This window comes from Engystomops pustulosus, chromosome 5 (genome assembly GCF_040894005.1).
Source record: "Engystomops pustulosus chromosome 5, aEngPut4.maternal, whole genome shotgun sequence".
NCBI lineage: Eukaryota > Metazoa > Chordata > Amphibia > Anura > Leptodactylidae > Engystomops > Engystomops pustulosus.
Genome location: NC_092415.1, coordinates 139,333,498 through 139,351,786, shown reverse-complemented (window position 1 = coordinate 139,351,786; position 18,289 = coordinate 139,333,498). Strand labels below are relative to the sequence as shown.

General features: G+C 39.2%; 1 protein-coding gene across 16 annotated transcripts in view; it reads left to right on the top strand.

Annotated features, from left to right (window-relative positions):
• Window positions 1–18,289, top strand: part of GOLGA4 (golgin A4) — a 67,858-nt gene that overhangs the window by 19,345 nt on the left and 30,224 nt on the right. For 10 of the 16 annotated variants that reach the window (XM_072153182.1, XM_072153180.1, XM_072153179.1 and 7 more), the window contains 5 exons: window positions 117–200; window positions 1,096–1,243; window positions 6,506–6,526; window positions 13,757–13,935; window positions 15,557–15,688. In XM_072153182.1, coding sequence (XP_072009283.1) covers window positions 117–200; window positions 1,096–1,243; window positions 6,506–6,526; window positions 13,757–13,935; window positions 15,557–15,688 — 564 coding nt within the window. The remainder of the gene's footprint in view (window positions 1–116; window positions 201–1,095; window positions 1,244–6,505; window positions 6,527–13,756; window positions 13,936–15,556; window positions 15,689–18,289) is intronic. The other 6 variants (XM_072153186.1, XM_072153188.1, XM_072153189.1 and 3 more) reach the window with 1 other exon arrangement.

Below are 18,289 nucleotides of genomic sequence, written 5' to 3'. Positions count from 1 at the left end.
TGTTAGATAGCATTAATTGTTTTGGCTAAAGAATTTAACTAATTTCATTACAAATTTTATTTTTAGAATTGATTGGAATGTCATAATTTCCCTGCATGTTGTGTGTTAAATTTCAGGAACTGCACACTGGTGAAAAAACCAAGTTAATCACCCAGTTGAAAGATGCCAAGAATTTGGTAGAGCAGCTTGAACAAGATAAGGTAAGTATCGAACTCTGACTGATGTCCGTGCCAGGGTTCAGATATACTTTTTAGCACCTCATTGTAACGACAGCTTATTTAACCAAACACATTGGCGTCTTGTCGTTTTTATTCGGTTCAGGTACCTATTCTACTAAAATGCATGAGTCAAATAATAAGAATAGCTTTGTTTATTACACGTTTGCAGTATTGTTAATGGGGTTAACTAAGGTACAGATTCTGTAGAAGAACTTGTAAAGTGTCAATGGAAAATTACGTATTTTGCATAATAATTATTATAATAGACGTATTCTATTTTTTAAAATGTTGATGCTTTAATAATTAATAATTTTAAATACTGTTGATTTCTGGCATTTCCAATACTGAATTGTAGTTGTGATGAACTTATTAAAGGGGTTGTCCGACTATTTTAATAACTTGGCAGGCTGCAGAGGGCTTTTAAAAAAAACATAAAATATAAACATTTACTCACCTCCGCTGGCGCTCCCAGTCTCCCACACCACAGTTTGTCGGAGCCATGCCTCTACTTCCTTACAGGGACACGGTACCTCCACTCTGGCAACATCCTGCGGTCCAGCACACCTGCTCGTCTCCTGTCGCACAGTTATATCAGCTGGTACAGGAGATGGGTGGACGTGCTAGGCTGCCGGAAGTTGCCGGAGCGCAGATGCCGGCTCTGATGGACCGCAGCACAGGGGGGATGAGTAAAGGTTTTTTGGAAAAAGTGGCCTGCAGGATGGACATTTACAGTATGTTGGAAATTAGCCTTTTTATGTTCATTGTCAGCCAGAAAACCGTATACAATAGTACATTTTGACTGTTAGGTATTTGGGGGAGGGGTTTATTTTTGTCATACAAAGTAGTATCTTATATGCCATTTATCTATTTTGTCCAGGGAATGGTTATTGCAGAGACTAAGAGACAGATGCATGAAACTTTAATGATGAAAGAAGAAGAGGTTTCTCAACTACGAACACGGGTCAAGCACTTAACCACTAAATATGAACAGCTACAAGAACAGAAAGAGAAATCAGAAAAAGCTGGTAAGAGGATTGAAACACATTCCACATCCAAATAGTCCCATTTATACCCTTTCCAGAGCTTCCTATTTCTTTGCTTGCCCTTTTTTTTCCCCCTCTACTCCTGATAACAGAGTTTGTTTGACCAGTTATTTTGATTGGAAAACACATCTTATGTTGTAGCCACCAATTAAATAACTTTTTAGATTTTGTTTCCTTCCTACACTCTCATGTAGCCACTTCAGTAGAATGGAATAAAACATACAGCTTTCAGTGATACACAAAATAGGAAAATTCAGGTGACGTATAAGGTGCATTGGCTTTGTCCATAAGGTGTAATGGTGTATTCACACAATCGTTTGGGGAACGTGTATCCGTTTGGCCGGATATATGTCCCCCCATAGACGTCCGAGCATATCAATATGATGCACAGAGTTCAGTCCCCAGCAAACTGATCAGTCCGTGTCACGGAATAATGTTAAATGGGCCTAAGGTGAAAGGTTGATGTACAAAATCATGTTATTGTAGATCTAATTTAGCTGTCCCTACTTCTGCTACTATGTTTAATCTCTCAGTATTGTGCTGCACATAATTATGTAGTAATTAAGAATTATGTAGCCAAGACTCCTATTAACACTGACAGTTATGATTCCATGGATAGAAGCAGCGGACATGTGTCATGTTCTGTCATAATTAAATTGCTGATCTAGATGAAAGGAACTCTCAGTGACCCAAAATGGTGAGGTATTATTTCTAACTTGGGGGCGTTTTACAGTCATATTTATTTGGAATTTTTTAATTATTCAGGCAATATTATTCATTTATCAAAATATTTTGTCAAAATGGAAATTGGCTGCTTTAGTTAAATTAGTTTAATTTAGTTACACCAATTTATGATTGAAATAAATTAATAAAAAGCTGTTACATTGAAGCACTTTTCATGTAGACGTGGAAGCTGTGATCTCTCTAGCCCCTTCAAACTGCAGGTTGCTGGGATCTTATAATTTGGGCCAAGTTCCCCTCCTATTGGGAAAGCTCCTATACACTGGAAAACTTAAGGACTTCTTCAAGGACAGTTGTTATATTTTGTTTACCTTATTCTCACCAATTATTTGTTGTTTTAAATAGAAATAGATGCAATTCTTTTGGTGGTTACTATTTTACAGTACTAAATTTGCTGTGTAGTAAAATTTAATTCTTAATTTTATTCTGCAGATCACTACAATAAGAAGAATAGCAAATAGCCCTTTATTCATATGAATAAAGGACCTTTTAATTCATCTGTTGAATGATCTGTACAAGACATTGCTTTATGTGAGATAATCTGTAGTTTTTATTGATACCACTTGAGACTTGTTTTTAGTTTCTTTTTATTCCAAGTCTTTTTGGTGTAGAAGTGAGGTGACCAAGATAACAGTTTATGCATTGTGCTTATTTTATGTGTGTTTTTTATTTATTCTTTTTAATTTACCACATGGACATACTTTTAGATTGTTCTACCACTAGGGCTACATTCCAACAAAATACAGCCAAACATACTTGAGCACGCTGTAGATGAGTAGGGGGTGAGCACCATAGAAAATGGCCGCAATTTTGCGACCAGATATACATTGCCCCAACTGTCATGTAAATTGGGCCTTAAATGCATAGTTAGATGAGCTCTGTTAGAAAAGCTCACATGCTTATTTGCAAACCAGAAGGTACTTGTTACATTCTTCTCCTATATCAAATACACACGTCTAAGACCAATGCCGCAAACGTTTTGATGATCCGAATGAGGAAACACTTAAAAGGATTGTCCAGTCACATCAAGTTTTCCCCTATCCACAGTTAGGGGATAACCTGCCATACGATAGGGTCCTAGTAGTGGGACCCCCACAGGGTGCTGTCTATGGCACCAACGAAAGTAGCAGATAATGTGCGACCAGTTGCTCAGTTGATGTGGGATTACAAGGGTCCAAAGTTCTCGTGCTGTGATCACACTTTAGAAGCTCCACTACACCGCAGCTTGAGAAGTGTCAGTGACTATTTAACTAGCCAGACCATCATGGGGGCCACTTCCAACTGCACCTTCAGCCACTTGTCATCCTTCTGTGCAAGGATAACTTTTTTTGTTTTACAGCCCCTCAGGCCTTTTAAATAGTTTGTTTAAAAACTGGACAACTCCTAAAGTAGGTGTATATTTCATAGTTTTTACGGTTGAAAAAAGACACTTGTCCATCAAGTTCAACCAAGGAAGGGTAGAGATTGGATGAGGAAGAGATTTAGGGGAAACAATCCTATATAGCATAACAGATTGACAGTTCTCATAGTAAAAAAGCCCTGTCGCCTCCGGTGATTAAACCTTGGTTTCTCCAAACGGAGACAGTGCCCCCTCGTCTTTTGATTTGATTTAATCTGGAACAACTTACCACCATATTTTTTGTATGGACCATTCATATATTTATATAAATTAATCATGTCCCCTCGTAGTCGTCTCTTTTTCAGACTAAATATATCTAGTTGTTTTAATCTTTCTTCATAACTAAGACCCTCCATACCCCTTATCAGTTTTGTGGCTCTACGTTGAACCCTCTCCAGCTCCAGGGCATCCTTTTTATGGACCGGTGCCCAGAACTGGACAGCATATTCCAGGTGTGGCCGAACCAGTGCCTTGTATAGTGGTAATATTACATCCCTATCACGAGAGTCCATTCCACTTTTGATACATGACATAATCCTACTAGCTTTAGAGGCAGCTGATTGACATTGCATGCTGTTATTCAATTTATGATCTACTAGTACCCCCAGGTCCTTCTCAACAAGGGACTCTCCCAGATTTACTCCCCCAGGACATATTTTGCCTTTGGATTATTGGCCCCCAGGTGCATAACATTACATTTATCCACATTAAACCTCATTTGCCAAGTGGATGACCAAACATTCAGTTTGTCCAAGTCACCCTGCAGGCTATGAACATCCTCCATAGACTGTATTACACTACACAGTTTGGTGTCATCTGCAAAAATAGACACAGTGCTATTAATTCCTACCTCTATATCATTAATAAATATATTAAATAGTAGTGGGCCAAGCACAGAACCCTGAGGTACACCACTCATAACTGGTGACCATTCCGAGTAGGAATCATTGACCACAACTCTCTGGATACGATCCTTCAGCCAGTTTTCAATCCAATTGCAAATGATTTCTGCCAAACCAATAGCCCTAATTTTACCCATCAGGCGTCTATGAGGGACAGTGTCAAATGCCTTTGCAAAGTCCAAGAACACAATATCCACAGCTGCTCCTCCATCCAGGCACCTGCTCACCTCTTCATAGAAGCAGATAAGGTTAGTTTGACAACTTCTATTCTTAGTAAACCCATGCTGGCTATCACTTATTATATTATTTGATGTCACATACTCCAGTATGTAGTCTTTTACTAACCCTTCCAACACTTTCCCCACAATGGAAGTTAAGCTTACAGGCCTGTAATTGCCTGGCGAAGTTCTAGAGCCCTTTTTATATATTGGCACCACATTTGCCTTGCGCCAGTCACTTGGCACCACACCAGACATTACAGAATCCCTGAAGATTTTAGACAGTGGTACAGCAATAACAGAACTGAGTTCTTTAAGAACTCTGGGGTGTAACCCATCTGGTCCGAAAATGACCAAAAATGAAAGTCTCTAATGACAGAACTGCATTATCGTTGGTGACACAACTCCTTTAACCCCTTCATGACATCCTTACGGCTATATATGTCCTATTTCCTCATGCAGAAATTACATTTATAAACATCATGACGGTGGCCAACTTCAAACGGCTATATCTCCTGAACCCTGGCAATTAGAAACACGATTCTGGTGTCATATTAGACAGGAGAATCCCCCTCTTTGATGTATGTATTTTTTGAAGTGTGCCCCACTCCAGACTAGTACTTTCACTTTGCACTTGGTGTCCAAGGATATTTATAGTGAGTTGAGGGGGGCGTGGCTTCCTCAGGCTGGCAACCTCACAGGTCCTTTAGCCTCTTAACATTAGAAAACTCTATCCCATGCATATATATCTGATACTTGAAGGTTCAGTCCATCTTCTCAAAAAGTAAATAAATGCAGCAGCAAAACTTTTTTATTGAATACTTTTCCTTTGTTGTATCTGTTCCTTTGCATCTCAATGGCCCAATTACCTGTTCCCTATTTCTTTGTACCTATCATGTGTATGTGTAATCACGCAGTTGGGTATAGCTAGTATTTCTAAAAGATCAGACTACAAAGGATCAAAGAACCATTTTCTTAAAGTGTAACTGTCAATTTTTTATGTTGTGTCAGGGGACACATTTCATAGGGATTATTGCCCGGATTTACGGCTAGGCTGGCCACTTTGAATGGACATGGGCCGCCCTTGTTAGTCAAGTCGCAAACATTGAAAATTGGTTGCAGCCTGTATATTGCACACACTAGTATACAGCCTGAATAAACGCACACTGGCTTACCGGAAAAATTGAATTTACTTCCCGTTGGGCAATAAATGTGTTACTAAGGGGCACAATACAACCTGTTTTCTTTACTGTTTTAGTTTTCAACCTTTTTTTAATGGGTTGTTACACCATGCAGGGGGAAAGGGCAGGGGGTGTGGGGTACAGTGTAACAGCCTGTGAAGCAACAGCATGGAGGATCTCTGGTAACACCCCACAGGCTCATTAGCATAATTTTAAAAGTTGTTAGGAAGTAGGCCATGTATAACAATTATAAGAAGATTACCACAATCACAGTCCCTGGTATATCAAGCTTGATTTTGATGGTAGATTTTTTTTCATCTACTTTATTTAAGAAAATTTTCACAACAATCCTCCCAATTCACCAGTAATCATGATCTCAAAAGACAGCTATGCTCTAAGGCTTCATGCACACAACCGTGCGTGCCATGTGTGCCTATGCTGAGGGTCTACATGCAGATGACAATAGCAGGTCCTATTCCTCCATGATTTGTGGCTTGTACTGTCAGCACATTCATGATGCAGAGAGGCACAGTGCCTGCATCCTGCTTCACTGTATCATGAACATGCACAATAGAACTTAATGGGCCCTAAGCTAGCCCATTACCGATGTACATGTTCATATGCCTAAAAACTATTTATTTTACATATTCAGGATGTTACAGCAATGCAAAGAATTGTGGATGGCCTTTAATATTTTACTCTGTGCCCTTATAACTGTTTACATAGTGATCTTCCAGTGCTCTCACACAAGTCATCTTATTTTTCTGTATTCATGCATGCCAATTAATGGTGTCTTTCCCAAGCCTTGTATGAACAGGATTGGGGTAAGAGATGTATATTTTCTTCAGTTATCATTTTAGATGGTAATCTTGCTACTCAGACAATCACTGCATACATTGTAGTATGTAAGTAGTTCTAGTTAGAAGTCTGTTGAGTTTGGTTCTTCAGACCCCCAAGAATATTTGATTGTAAAGGTTATTACCTCAAAAAAAAAAAAAGCTTGCAGTAAAGTGTTATGAAATGGTGCCACGTCCATGAAAACATAACATTTTTTTGACACAATGAAAAAACTTTCCACATTAGCCTTCTGTTATGTAAAATACCTGTAGCAATCCCACAATGCCTGGGAAGTTGCTTTTATATATACATATATATTAAAGCATTGTGAGTATGGATGTTCTAGTTGACTGCAAATGCAGCTTCTTTGAGAGCCGTATTTACAGTGACTCGGGACAGCTTTTATACTAAGGAAAGAGTTCTCTGCTCCTTCCTATGTCCATAATGTCAAACAGCTTGTGAGCATGGGTGTCTGATATTCCCCCATCACTGATCACCTACAAATAACCGATTCTAAGGCCGGTGCCACACACACCACTTTGTCTGTGTTAGAAAACGCAGACAAAGCTGCGCCTACCAGGGCGGCCTGATCGCATCGGCGGTTCTATGGAAACGCCTGCAATCTGGAACAAGCCGCTGTTGTTTTGCATTAAATTAACGCAAAACAGCGGCGGTTGGTTCCCGATAGCAGGCGTCTCCATAGGAACGCTGATACGATCGGGCCGCGGCCCGCCACGGTGGGCGCGGCTTTGTTTGCGTTTTCAAACTCCGGCCTAGGGGTGCAGCCACACGTTCAGTTTTTCATATGCAGTTTCTGAAGCCAAAAGCAGGTGTGGATCATAATGGGTGAGGACTTGACATTAAGGAGTGCTACTCCTCCTCTATTTTTTGCCATTTTGAAAAATATAAACAATTAAATAAAAAGTGATCAAAAGGCTGTACAGTCCTAAAAATAGAAGCAATGAATCATCATCAAAAGTCGATAAAAATTACACCACCCCCAGCTCTGTAAACCAAAGTATGAAAAAGTTATTAGCGGCAGGAGATGGCAAAATTAAAAAAAAAATTTTTGTACAGGAGGTTTTAATTTTTGTAAATGTATGAAAACATTATAAAACCTATACAAATTTGGAATCCCCGTGATCATACAGACCCAAAGAATAAAGTAGGCATGTCATTTGGGGCCCACAAGAAAACGGTGCAAATACGTTTTTTTTTTTTTTAAAATCAATTTCACTGTATTTGGAATTTTTTTACAGCTTCCCAGTACACGGTAGGGAATATTAAATAGTCACTTTGCGCAATTTGTTACGCAGACAACAGAGCTCTTTACATCGTAAAATAAAAAAGTTATAGATTTTTGATGGAGGGGAGTGAAAAATGGAAACGCAAAAACAAAAAAGGGCCCAGTCGTTAAGGGGTTAAAAGTGCACCTAAAAAAAATTGGGACACTCTTTCCGAGAAGTGCAGGGTGCACCAGACAATTGAAGACTGTACATCAGTATTCGATAATCTGGACGCCCCTGCATATTTGTGAGGCAAGCTGCACTCAGTGCCTCACTATTGATAAATCTGGGCCGCTGTACAGAGCTCTGCACAGTGAGAAGCGAAGGGACTGCTCACTCGACTTTTGAATGCTGATCCATGATGGTCACAGGTGTCAGGCCCAAAGTGTGCGAATATTGATGACAAATTCTCATAAGTATCTATGTTGAGAAACGCCATAATTATTCATTTGATTTGGTGAATCTTGACAAAGGAACATATTTTCCCATAGAATTATGCAATACGCATTGTACCAGACTGTAGCACCAATTTTTGTTTTCTGAAGAACAGGGTGTATGGTAAGGTGAAGGCCTATAGTGCACTACAGAGGCATATATTGCTTACTGTTAATAGGGGTTTGTGTATACAGGCAGTCCCCGGGTTACATACAAGATAGGGTCTGGAGGTTTGTTCTTAAGTTGAATTTGTATGTAAGTCGAAACTGTATATTTTATAATGCAAGTTCTAGACAATTTTTTTTCTTTTGCCCCAGTGACAATTGGAGTTTCAAAATTTTTGGTGTAATTGGACCAAGAATTATCAATAAAGCTTCATTACAGACATCTTACAGCTGATCATTGCAGTCTGGGACTATAGTAAAGCATCCAGAGAGCTTCACCAGAGGTCACATGGGGCTGAGGGGTCCGTCTGTAACTATGGGTTGTCTGTAAGTCGGGTGTCCTTAAGTAGGGGACCGCCTGTAAATACTTTGGGCTTCTTCCCAGCATTTAAAGTGTATGGTGTTGAGCTGTAAGCCACCAGTTGTCTGAGCAGCAACATTAGTTTGTACTGAGAAAGTATTTTGCTTGTATATACTTTTTGGAATTTGGTATAAACTGCTGCACTTTGATATTTCTGCTTATAAGTCTGTAGTTGTGCATGTTAGTGTAATGCATGATGATTGGTGTTGGTTTGCAGTGCGTTTTCTGAAAGAGGTTCTTCAACTTTTTCTCCAAATGTATTGTCAGCTTTATGAGCTTTTTTCCCCATTTCTCTCCCACTGTCCATTTAATGACTGCTGCAAACTGGGAAAGACTTTATCACATGACCTGCCAAATGTCATTTTAGTTACAAAACTGCCAGATAAGAGCAGGGCAGAATTGCATTGTGCTGTTGAAAATCTTCTTTGCTGCAGTCATGCCATTACCATCCCTGATCTCTGGCTGCTACATGAATTCCGCTATATTCTACATTTAATCGGAGAACCATTTTAAAAGTAGTTGTTTGCAGTGGGATAAGAGTTTTATATTTTTCCATAACTTTTTCCTTCCTTTATATAATAATTTCAATACTGACTTATCTGTGGAAATATAGTATCTATAGAAACATTTTAAAAGCGGATGAGATAATGCTTTTAGAAATGGAGCAGAATTGGTCAAGACAAGTAGTACTCGCATGTCCTCTGTCGCTGTGTTGCTTACTGTGTCCCTCTGGTCACTTCTTTCTGGTCCAATATCAGCGCAAAAATGAAAATAATGATCAATTACTGGCAAAGGTGGGTTACTGCTGCCATCATTGATTGACTATTCAAGTATATCCTTAATTTTCTTTTGCCTCAAGATTAAATCAACATATGGAGACCAGTGGAGATCTGATACATGTCAGAATTGTTTTTTTACAGAATTTTTTGAAAGTCTCATTGTTCAGCTTTTTGTACATAACTTCTGTTTTGTGGTACCTTCCCTTTTTGTATTTTGAAAATTTCTAATGTTGTTCAAACTTATTTTAACCCCTTAAGGATGCAGCCATTTTACAGTTTAAGGCACATGTTGTACTTCATTTTAGTGGTAAATCTTGGCCGGTATATATCACCAACCCATTTTCAAATCTGCACCCCACAAACTATCAGAAACATTTAGGAAGATTGTTAACCCCTTGAGATTTTCATAGTAATTGAATCAAAATGGAGGTGAAATTTAGAATGGTCAAATTTTGTCGTTTTTATACGTTCATTTCCAAAAGATAAAAAGAGAAATACACCATAGAATTTGTTCTGCAATTTCTTCCAAGTACAGAGACCCCCCACATGTGGCCGTGACTTGTGTTATGGGCGCACAGCGAGGCGCAGAAGGAAAGGAGGGAACTGCAGCTGCCAGGATTTTAGTTTCCTCATTGGCCCATTTTACAGGCAATAAAATTTTCGCTTTTTCATTATTGGGGCCATGTGACGGCATTTTTTTTTTTTTTTTGCGGGACGAGATGCTTTTTCCAGTGTTAACATTTTGGGGTTGGTATCCTCTATTGTTGAAAATTTAGGAACTTTTTTTGAGTGCAGGAGTAGAAGAGCATCAATTCTGTACTGGATTACAGATTAATGTGGGGAAAAATCATTGCATCACTGTCTTCCAAGTGGCATAACATTTTTTACTTTTTTGGCTTCCGAGCTGGTTGATGGCTTGTTTTTTGCGGGACTTTGCAACAGTATCTTTCTGGATTACAAATGTTTTGTTGATCACTTTTTATTGCATGTTTTGTGGAATTCAATAATTATTTAATTTTATTCTACGGATTATTACGGACATGGTGATACTATATATGTGGGGTTTGTGTTATGATTTAGACTTTTTTTAGTGTTGTATATCTCTTTAGATGTTATGGGGATTATGGACTTCTTTATTTATTTATTACTTTACTTTATTTTTTATTGAAAACTTTTTTTTTTTTTTTTTTTTTTTTTTACTACCTCCACCATGGGACATGAACAAGCAATCATTTGATTGCTTGTTCATGATAATACTCTGCAATACTGATGTATTGCAGGGTATTAGCAGTGTTAGCCTATGCACATGCATAGGCTGACACTGTGCCTTTTAAGATGACGCCATCTTAATGGCACTGCCTTCAGGCTTTGGACCCCAGGGTTGATCGGACCCCAGGGTTGCCATAGCAAAGATCAGACCCCCCCCCCCCCCCAAAAAAAACGGCGCAGGTGGGCCAATCGTGGGGGAAAGAACGCAGCATTTAACGGGTTAAACACCCGCAATCTGAGCCCACTCCGACCGTGGGTGTTAACCGGGGGTGCATTGCAGTCTGCAAACAATGGACCAAGTTTCGTTGTTTGCAGCCTGTATGTCAGGTCCAGTCCCACTCAAGCCCACAATATCCATGGATCTCTGTGCATAACAAAGGGTCATGGGATCGCCAGTTAGCCACCGTTTATGTGGCTAGCTCATGTCTTAAGCACACTAAAATTTTTAATTTTTTAAGACTTTATAAAAAAAAAGTTGGTGTTTATTTTTTATTGTTACTAAATTCAGTACTTAGGCCGCTGGCAGATCAGTGAGAACTGACTGTATTCCAGTCTGATTCCTTAGACCAAAGAACCTGACTGGGCACGAGTCCTCGCATCATAGTAAAATATGAGGAAAGGAAACCCTGCTTACCGTCAAAATGGCAGCATTGACCTTGGTGGACTTGTCCATCACTTTCCTCCTACTGTCCACTGACCTGTCAATCAGAAGTCCCATATATCACCCTCTCCCTATATCCCTAACCATGGTCTTACTAGCTAAACCTACGTGGCAGTAAAAATCTTCCAATTCAACTTAAACCCTTCTACCCCAAATGTGGGTTTCAGTTGACACCCCATTCCATCACCCAGTGGATTTAACAATTCAATGCAATATAATAATACTGATTATTCTTTATTCATATAGCACCTACAGAGCTTGCCAAATCAGTCACTGTACCCATGGGGCTCACAATCTATTCAACCTACCAGTATGTTTTGGAGTGTGGGAGGAAACAGGAGGACCTGGAGGAAACCCACGCAAACACGGAGAGAACATACAAACTCTTTGCAGATGTCGATCCTGAGAATTGAACCCAGGTCCCCATCACCGCAAGGCTGTAATGCTACCCATTAAGCCATCGTGCTGCCCAGATATACAGCTTTGATGAGCTCTTCAGCAAAATAGTATATATTCTACCTACCTCAAAACTTGGCAACCCTGGTTTACATATAGATCAACAAGGAAAAGATTTGCAGTCTTTCCCAAAATCAGGACCCCCCACTTCCAACCCTGAGCGTTCTTCCATCCACCTCTTAACAGCAAAGCCTTCAGAGTTGGCTTAGATAACTTACATCCCAAGGCTTGTCTACTCGTTTTTGCACAATTCTGTGTAAGAACAAAGTTATAAAATTTTTTGATTATAATTTTTGTATCAATTCCTCGCTGTTTTCTAGATCTCTGCTTGCTGTCCTGCTATAGAAAGCTTCTATGCTTCTAACAGAACTGTCTATGTTCGTGTGATGGACACACAGGTGCCAGAGCCATTATTATCACAGCTCTAATTCCTGTTTAATAATGTCTGATAAGAACGTCTTGGGCACGTGCATGCCCACCACAGAATTCTTTCCATTGGAAGTAAAACCGTGATGTATTGATACGGAAAGTATATTGGAAAATGGTATAACTTTTCCTTGCAGAAACCTTATCAATTATTTGCAGAAAGTGGACCACCCCTTTAATTGTATCACCTGTTTGTCATTACTGTTTCTTATTATTCATTCTTCATTATTCTTGAATAATAAAATATTTTCCTGGATTTTGTAAGCTGATGCATTGTTTTTCCTTTGTATCTTGCATATTCTCGGTGTTGTATTCCTAAAAAACAAAACAATTTGTGTTAGAAAGCAGGGTAAATTTGATGCTTTATTGAATAAAAAGCATAACAGTGCCTTACAAAAGGTCATGGCATAACATATGCCCTTCGCAGGGGGATGTCATAGAAGTAATTCTAGAGTGATGCATAGCCAGCTACTGTATTAAACAAACTGACCAAGTGAATGGGGGAGGTGGGTGTGGGAGGGCAAAGGGGGGGGGGGGGGGGGTTGGATTAACCTGAGAATGTAGAGAATAGTACAAGATCATTTGATGCATTTTAAACCGTTTTTTTTGTTGTTGACATTTCTGATTCAATTCAGTTTAATAGAGGGTCATTCTTCTTGTTACAGCTATTTTTATAGGAATGATTATTTTAACCTATTTCTGGACTCTACATAAATACGGCATGCTTTTACTAACTTATCATAAGCACTATAATGGGCTTGATGAGAAGGCAGTATTCATCCAGATTGGTTTTTAATTGCCCAATTAGGTGCTCCACCTTGATATAGATAGGAGTCTCCTGGCTATGATGCAGAGAGGAGAGGAGGGCAGTCTTCATCCCTTCCTAAATTGAATTGAATTTATTGATTCCTGTTATTTGTTCTGCACTTTTCTAACCAACTTTACAAAGCCACTCATTTAAAAAAATTGGGAGACAGACATATACCGTATTTTTCGGACTATAAGGCGCACAAAAAATCTTTTTGATTTTCTCAGGTGCGCCTTATAGTCCAGTGTGCCTTATATATGAACCGTACTTACAGACAACAGCTGCCTTGAACTGTGCACAGGTCTGCCACCTGCTGGTCATTCATCATTATAGTCAGGTGCGCCTTATAATCCAGTGCGTCTTATATATGAACCTAGACGTTTTAGCAGGCATTTATTGATAATGCTCCTTATACTCCGGTGCGCCTTATAGTCCGAAAAATACTGTAGTTTGTGTCAGATATGTTCTTTTTTTTTATTTCGATCTCCATCTATGGGTGTATAATACACATAGCTTGTTTGCAATGATCATTTGCTTTTTGCTTAACCTATTTGATTTTACTGTAATTTTAGCATTTGAACAATTGGAGAAAGCTCTAAATGCTTCACAGAACACAGAGGAGGCTCACAGAAAAGGCAAACAAGAAATGGAGGATCACATTAAAGCCGTTGAGCAAGCCAGTGAGGAGGAACGTGTAAAAATTCAAAAGGAACTTAGTCGTGTGAAACAGGAGGTGGTGGATATAATGAAGGTATGCATTTCATCATTTTTTATATCATAGGTATTACCTAACATCTGATTGCCTTTCAGAAAGCACCCATCCCTGTCCCTGGACTTGAAAGCCATGTGATTTGAATATATAGATATAGCCCACTGAGTGTAATAGCAATAGGTTCCTAAAAATATAGCCTTTTTTGTAATATCAGGCAGCTCTAATAGAGAAACTAATACTAAAATTATAAATGGCATAGGCACACAAAAGGATGTTTTTTTTTTAATCTCTGGGACCCAACATCTCCTGTCCAGCATTGTATCCATATTTGGAGGGACGGCTATTTATTTGCAGCTTTACTTCAATGTACAGATTACTGCTGTATGGAACCCATTTTTGTTTGTCATTGTGTAATAATCTTAAAGGGGTATACACACCAAGACAAAATTCTTAAATATACTCAGGATAACAATAACACATTCTAATTCACTATTATTTACAAAAATGCAGCATTTCACAGATATAATTCCAACCTGTCTCTATCAGTTCTGGTGTACACAATTTTGGTTGCCCCTGGATACGACTATGATCGGGTTCTTCTCATGAGTAGCTTTTGTCTGCACACTGCAGTGCTCTCTGCACTGCTCTGCCCCTTCCTCCTGCATTACAAGACCAGCTCATACACAGGCACTTCCTGCCGGCAAACAGCATCATGCAAAGTTTATTCTACAAGCAACAGACTTATAAGGTCTTTATCTTAGGGAGGTATATAACTGAGCTGACTGTCACCATTTCTTATCTCTGGTTTGTCTCATCACTCCTTCTATGTGTCAGATGGTAGTAGAATGTTCAAAAGCTAAATAAAAGTGCAAATAAACCCTGGACCCTGAACATCTAAGCACTAATGTCGGCACACAGCATCTCCTAACACCAAGGAATCATGAAGTGTCTTCCTAGAAAGTCCCGCCCACACTCTGGAATTTTACAATGACCATCACTGACTGATAGGAGATAAAACCGAACTAAAACTGAGTAAAATTGTAAAGTAAGAGGTTAAAGTGATCTTTATGTGTAAACATAACTAGGGGATTAAAATTTGAGAACTTTCTTTCATTAGCAAATCCCTTAAAGTTACTGCTTGATTTAAAGAGTACCTGTCACCGGATTCCTAATAACAAGTTCCTATAGCATTATATTTTGCCCACATTGTTTTTAGCTCAAATAAATGGATAGTTCCTATCTCCAGAAAATGAAGTTTGAAATCCTACCTGGCACCCTGGAGGAGCAGGGTGTCTCAAGGGCTTGTCTTATTCATGCAGTGTCTCTCTCACCCTTTTTCTGCAGGGAAGTCCATCTTTCCCTGCCCTTGGGCCGAGTTATCCTCTGCTCCGCACTGCAGGAGGGGGGGGGGGGGGGAAGCAGACATGAGGTGAGAGATACAATTCCTTACACGAATAGAACAATCACCTGGGACACCCTGCTCCATCAGGCTTGCAAATTTCATTTTCTGGGGATAGGAGCTATTCATTTTTCATCTAAAAACATTGTTGGCACAAGTTAGTATATTGCCTTGGGGACTTGTTTTATTGTTTTTTTTTTGTTTTGTTTTTTTGCTTTAAAAAATATAAAAACAAAACCCCCTGTTTTTCATGTTTTATAGAAAAACAGTGATGAACATATTAATGACTTGGAAAAATTGCATGCTGAAGCCTTAAAGAATAAAGACCTGGAACACATTGAAGCAATACGTGTAATGGAAGAGGAGTATCAAGAAAAGTTAAAACATGCTTTTGTAAGTCAAGGTTTTAGACTCTTTATAGATGATCAGATATCAAAGATTGAAGGGTTTGGTAACTTTACTTCAAGTGTCCTGTAATGTGTGGTGGCAAGGTATTGGTAACTTAAAATAACATCTATTTAGCCCCTTTCTGCATTTGGACGTTACTGTACGTCCAGTAGCAGAGGGGGGGGGGGAGTATGAAGCGGGCTCACGGGCAGAGCCCTCTTCATACTCTGCGGGTGTTTTCTGCACAATGGAGCAAACACCCGTCTTTAACACCCGCGATCGGTGCTAGTACCAATTGCGGTTGTTAACCCTGAGCATCTTGGCTCAGATCGGCGCTCCCTGTGACATCATCGTGGAGCGACGATCCGTTGCTATGACAGCCTCTGGTCACACAAAGACCCGAGGCAGTCATGTTTTATGCTATTACATATGCGATTTGCACATTGTAATAGATGAAGTGCAAAATCCCCAAATAATGCCATACGGCAGTATATGGTAAGATCAATCAAACAACCTAGGGTTAAAGTACCCTAGGGGGTCTAAAAAATAAATAAATTAAAAAGTTAAAAAAAATTTAAATAAAAACTAAAAATTCAAACTTCCCTTTTCCCTAGAACTGATATAAATATAAGTAAATGATAAAAATCATTAACTTGTTATTTTATCACCACATCCCTAAATTTCCGATCAATCAAATTATAAGAACGTTTTTTTCAGAAAATAGCACCCAAAGTCTAAAGTGCCACTTTTTTGCCATTTTGCAAAATATAAGAAAATGAATTAAGTGATCAAAAGGCCGTACAGTCCTCAAAATGGTAGCATTGAAAACGTCATCAAAAATCACAAAAAATGACATCACCCACAGCTCTGAACAAGTATGAAAAAGTAATTCGCCCCAAAAGACTGCAAAATGAAGAATGTATGGAAACATTATAAAACCTATACAAATTTGGTATCTCCGGGATTGTACGGACCCAAAAATGAAGTATGTCATTTGCGGCGCACAGTGAAAGCTGTAAAATCCAAGCCCACAAGTAAATTGTGCAAATGCGTTTTTTTTCGTCATTTTCACTACATTCAGAATTTTTTTCCTGCTTCCCAGTACACGGCTTGGAATATTGCTATGCAGAAAATAAGTCCATACACAGCTCTTTACATGGAAAAATAAAAAAAGTTATAGATTTTTGAAAGTGGGGAGTGAAAAATGAAGACTCACAAAAATGAAAAAGGGCCTGGGGGCTAAAGCTCTGCTCTGCTTCATTGAAATGTAAAGTAAAGCTCCATGGTTGAGAAAAGCTTTTACCTCATCAGCTGCCATTTCTGTCTATAAAATGGCAACAGAGGGTCTTGTGATCCTAACTGTCCATAACAAATCTACCTTTCAGGACTTTTAAAGGGAATGTACCATCAGAATCCATCATGATAAACTAGGGGCAATTGTCCATCGCTCCAGGCATCATGACTGGGGTAATCTTCTTATATTTGTTATCCATGGCCTCTTTCCTTCTAGAATCAATCAATTGTGTCTGAAGTAACATGGGTGTGGAAGAGTTACTAGAGAGCCTTCATACTTCAGTTTCACTGGCATTAACACAAAGTTTCAAAGTTTTAGCACACAGGATGGGCAAAGTATTTGTTGAACACTGTAGCAGGCTGGGAATCTGCAGCACAGAGGGACTCTGGAAATGCCCCCAGAGCCCTTCTTTCTTGGTTGATTTTCTCAATATAACAAGATTACCACAGGGTACCTGAATCTATGAGACACAGAGTTAATCATGCTTGATTTTGATGGTAGATTTCCATTAAGCTTATAAGCATGAATACTTCCTGGAAGGGAGATTGGTAATCCATAATATTGGAACATTGACCAAATGATAAATAGAATTTGTGGTCCTTCAGGAGAACCTGTCACTAGGAAATCCCCCCACAAACCATACACAGTAGCTTCTAGGTGTCTACTGATGCCTCTATTTATGGGATCAGAGCCAGCATTCTTAAATAAAAGACTATTGATGTCCTCTGTTTGTCATGGAGGTGGACAGCTGCAGTACATAGTCTTTATACCCCACCTCCTTATTGACACTGGCACTGCTATCCCAGCCTCCCTCATGAATTAGAGAGATATGTGACTCTCTGAAGACCACTTCTGAGGGCAGCATGAAGTTTATTTCTCCTCAAATAGCCAGGTCTCGTTTTTTCAGATGCAGTTTTTAAAGCCAAAAGCTGTTGTTGATCATAATGAGTGAGCACATACCACTGAGAGGTGCTACTCTTACTCTTTTTTTTCACTCCACTCCTGGTTTGGACTTTAAAAACTGCAGCTGAAAAACAACGTTTGAATGCTCCCTGAAGGTAAAAGTAAAGGGAGCATTATATGTCTGTAGTTGATTGTTAGATGGTCTCCTAATAGTAGTTCCATACCAGCAGCATGTTCTGTAGCAGTGAGACCTTTCAATCAGGAACAAGGAGGCAAGGCATATTCCTGACCCGATTACTATCGTTTTACTTGTATCAGGTGAGTTGCATATAAGTTAACCTTGCAGCCATGAAAAGGAATTTAGGCATAACAGGAATGATTTTTAATCATAGTTTTTAACCCCTTCCCTC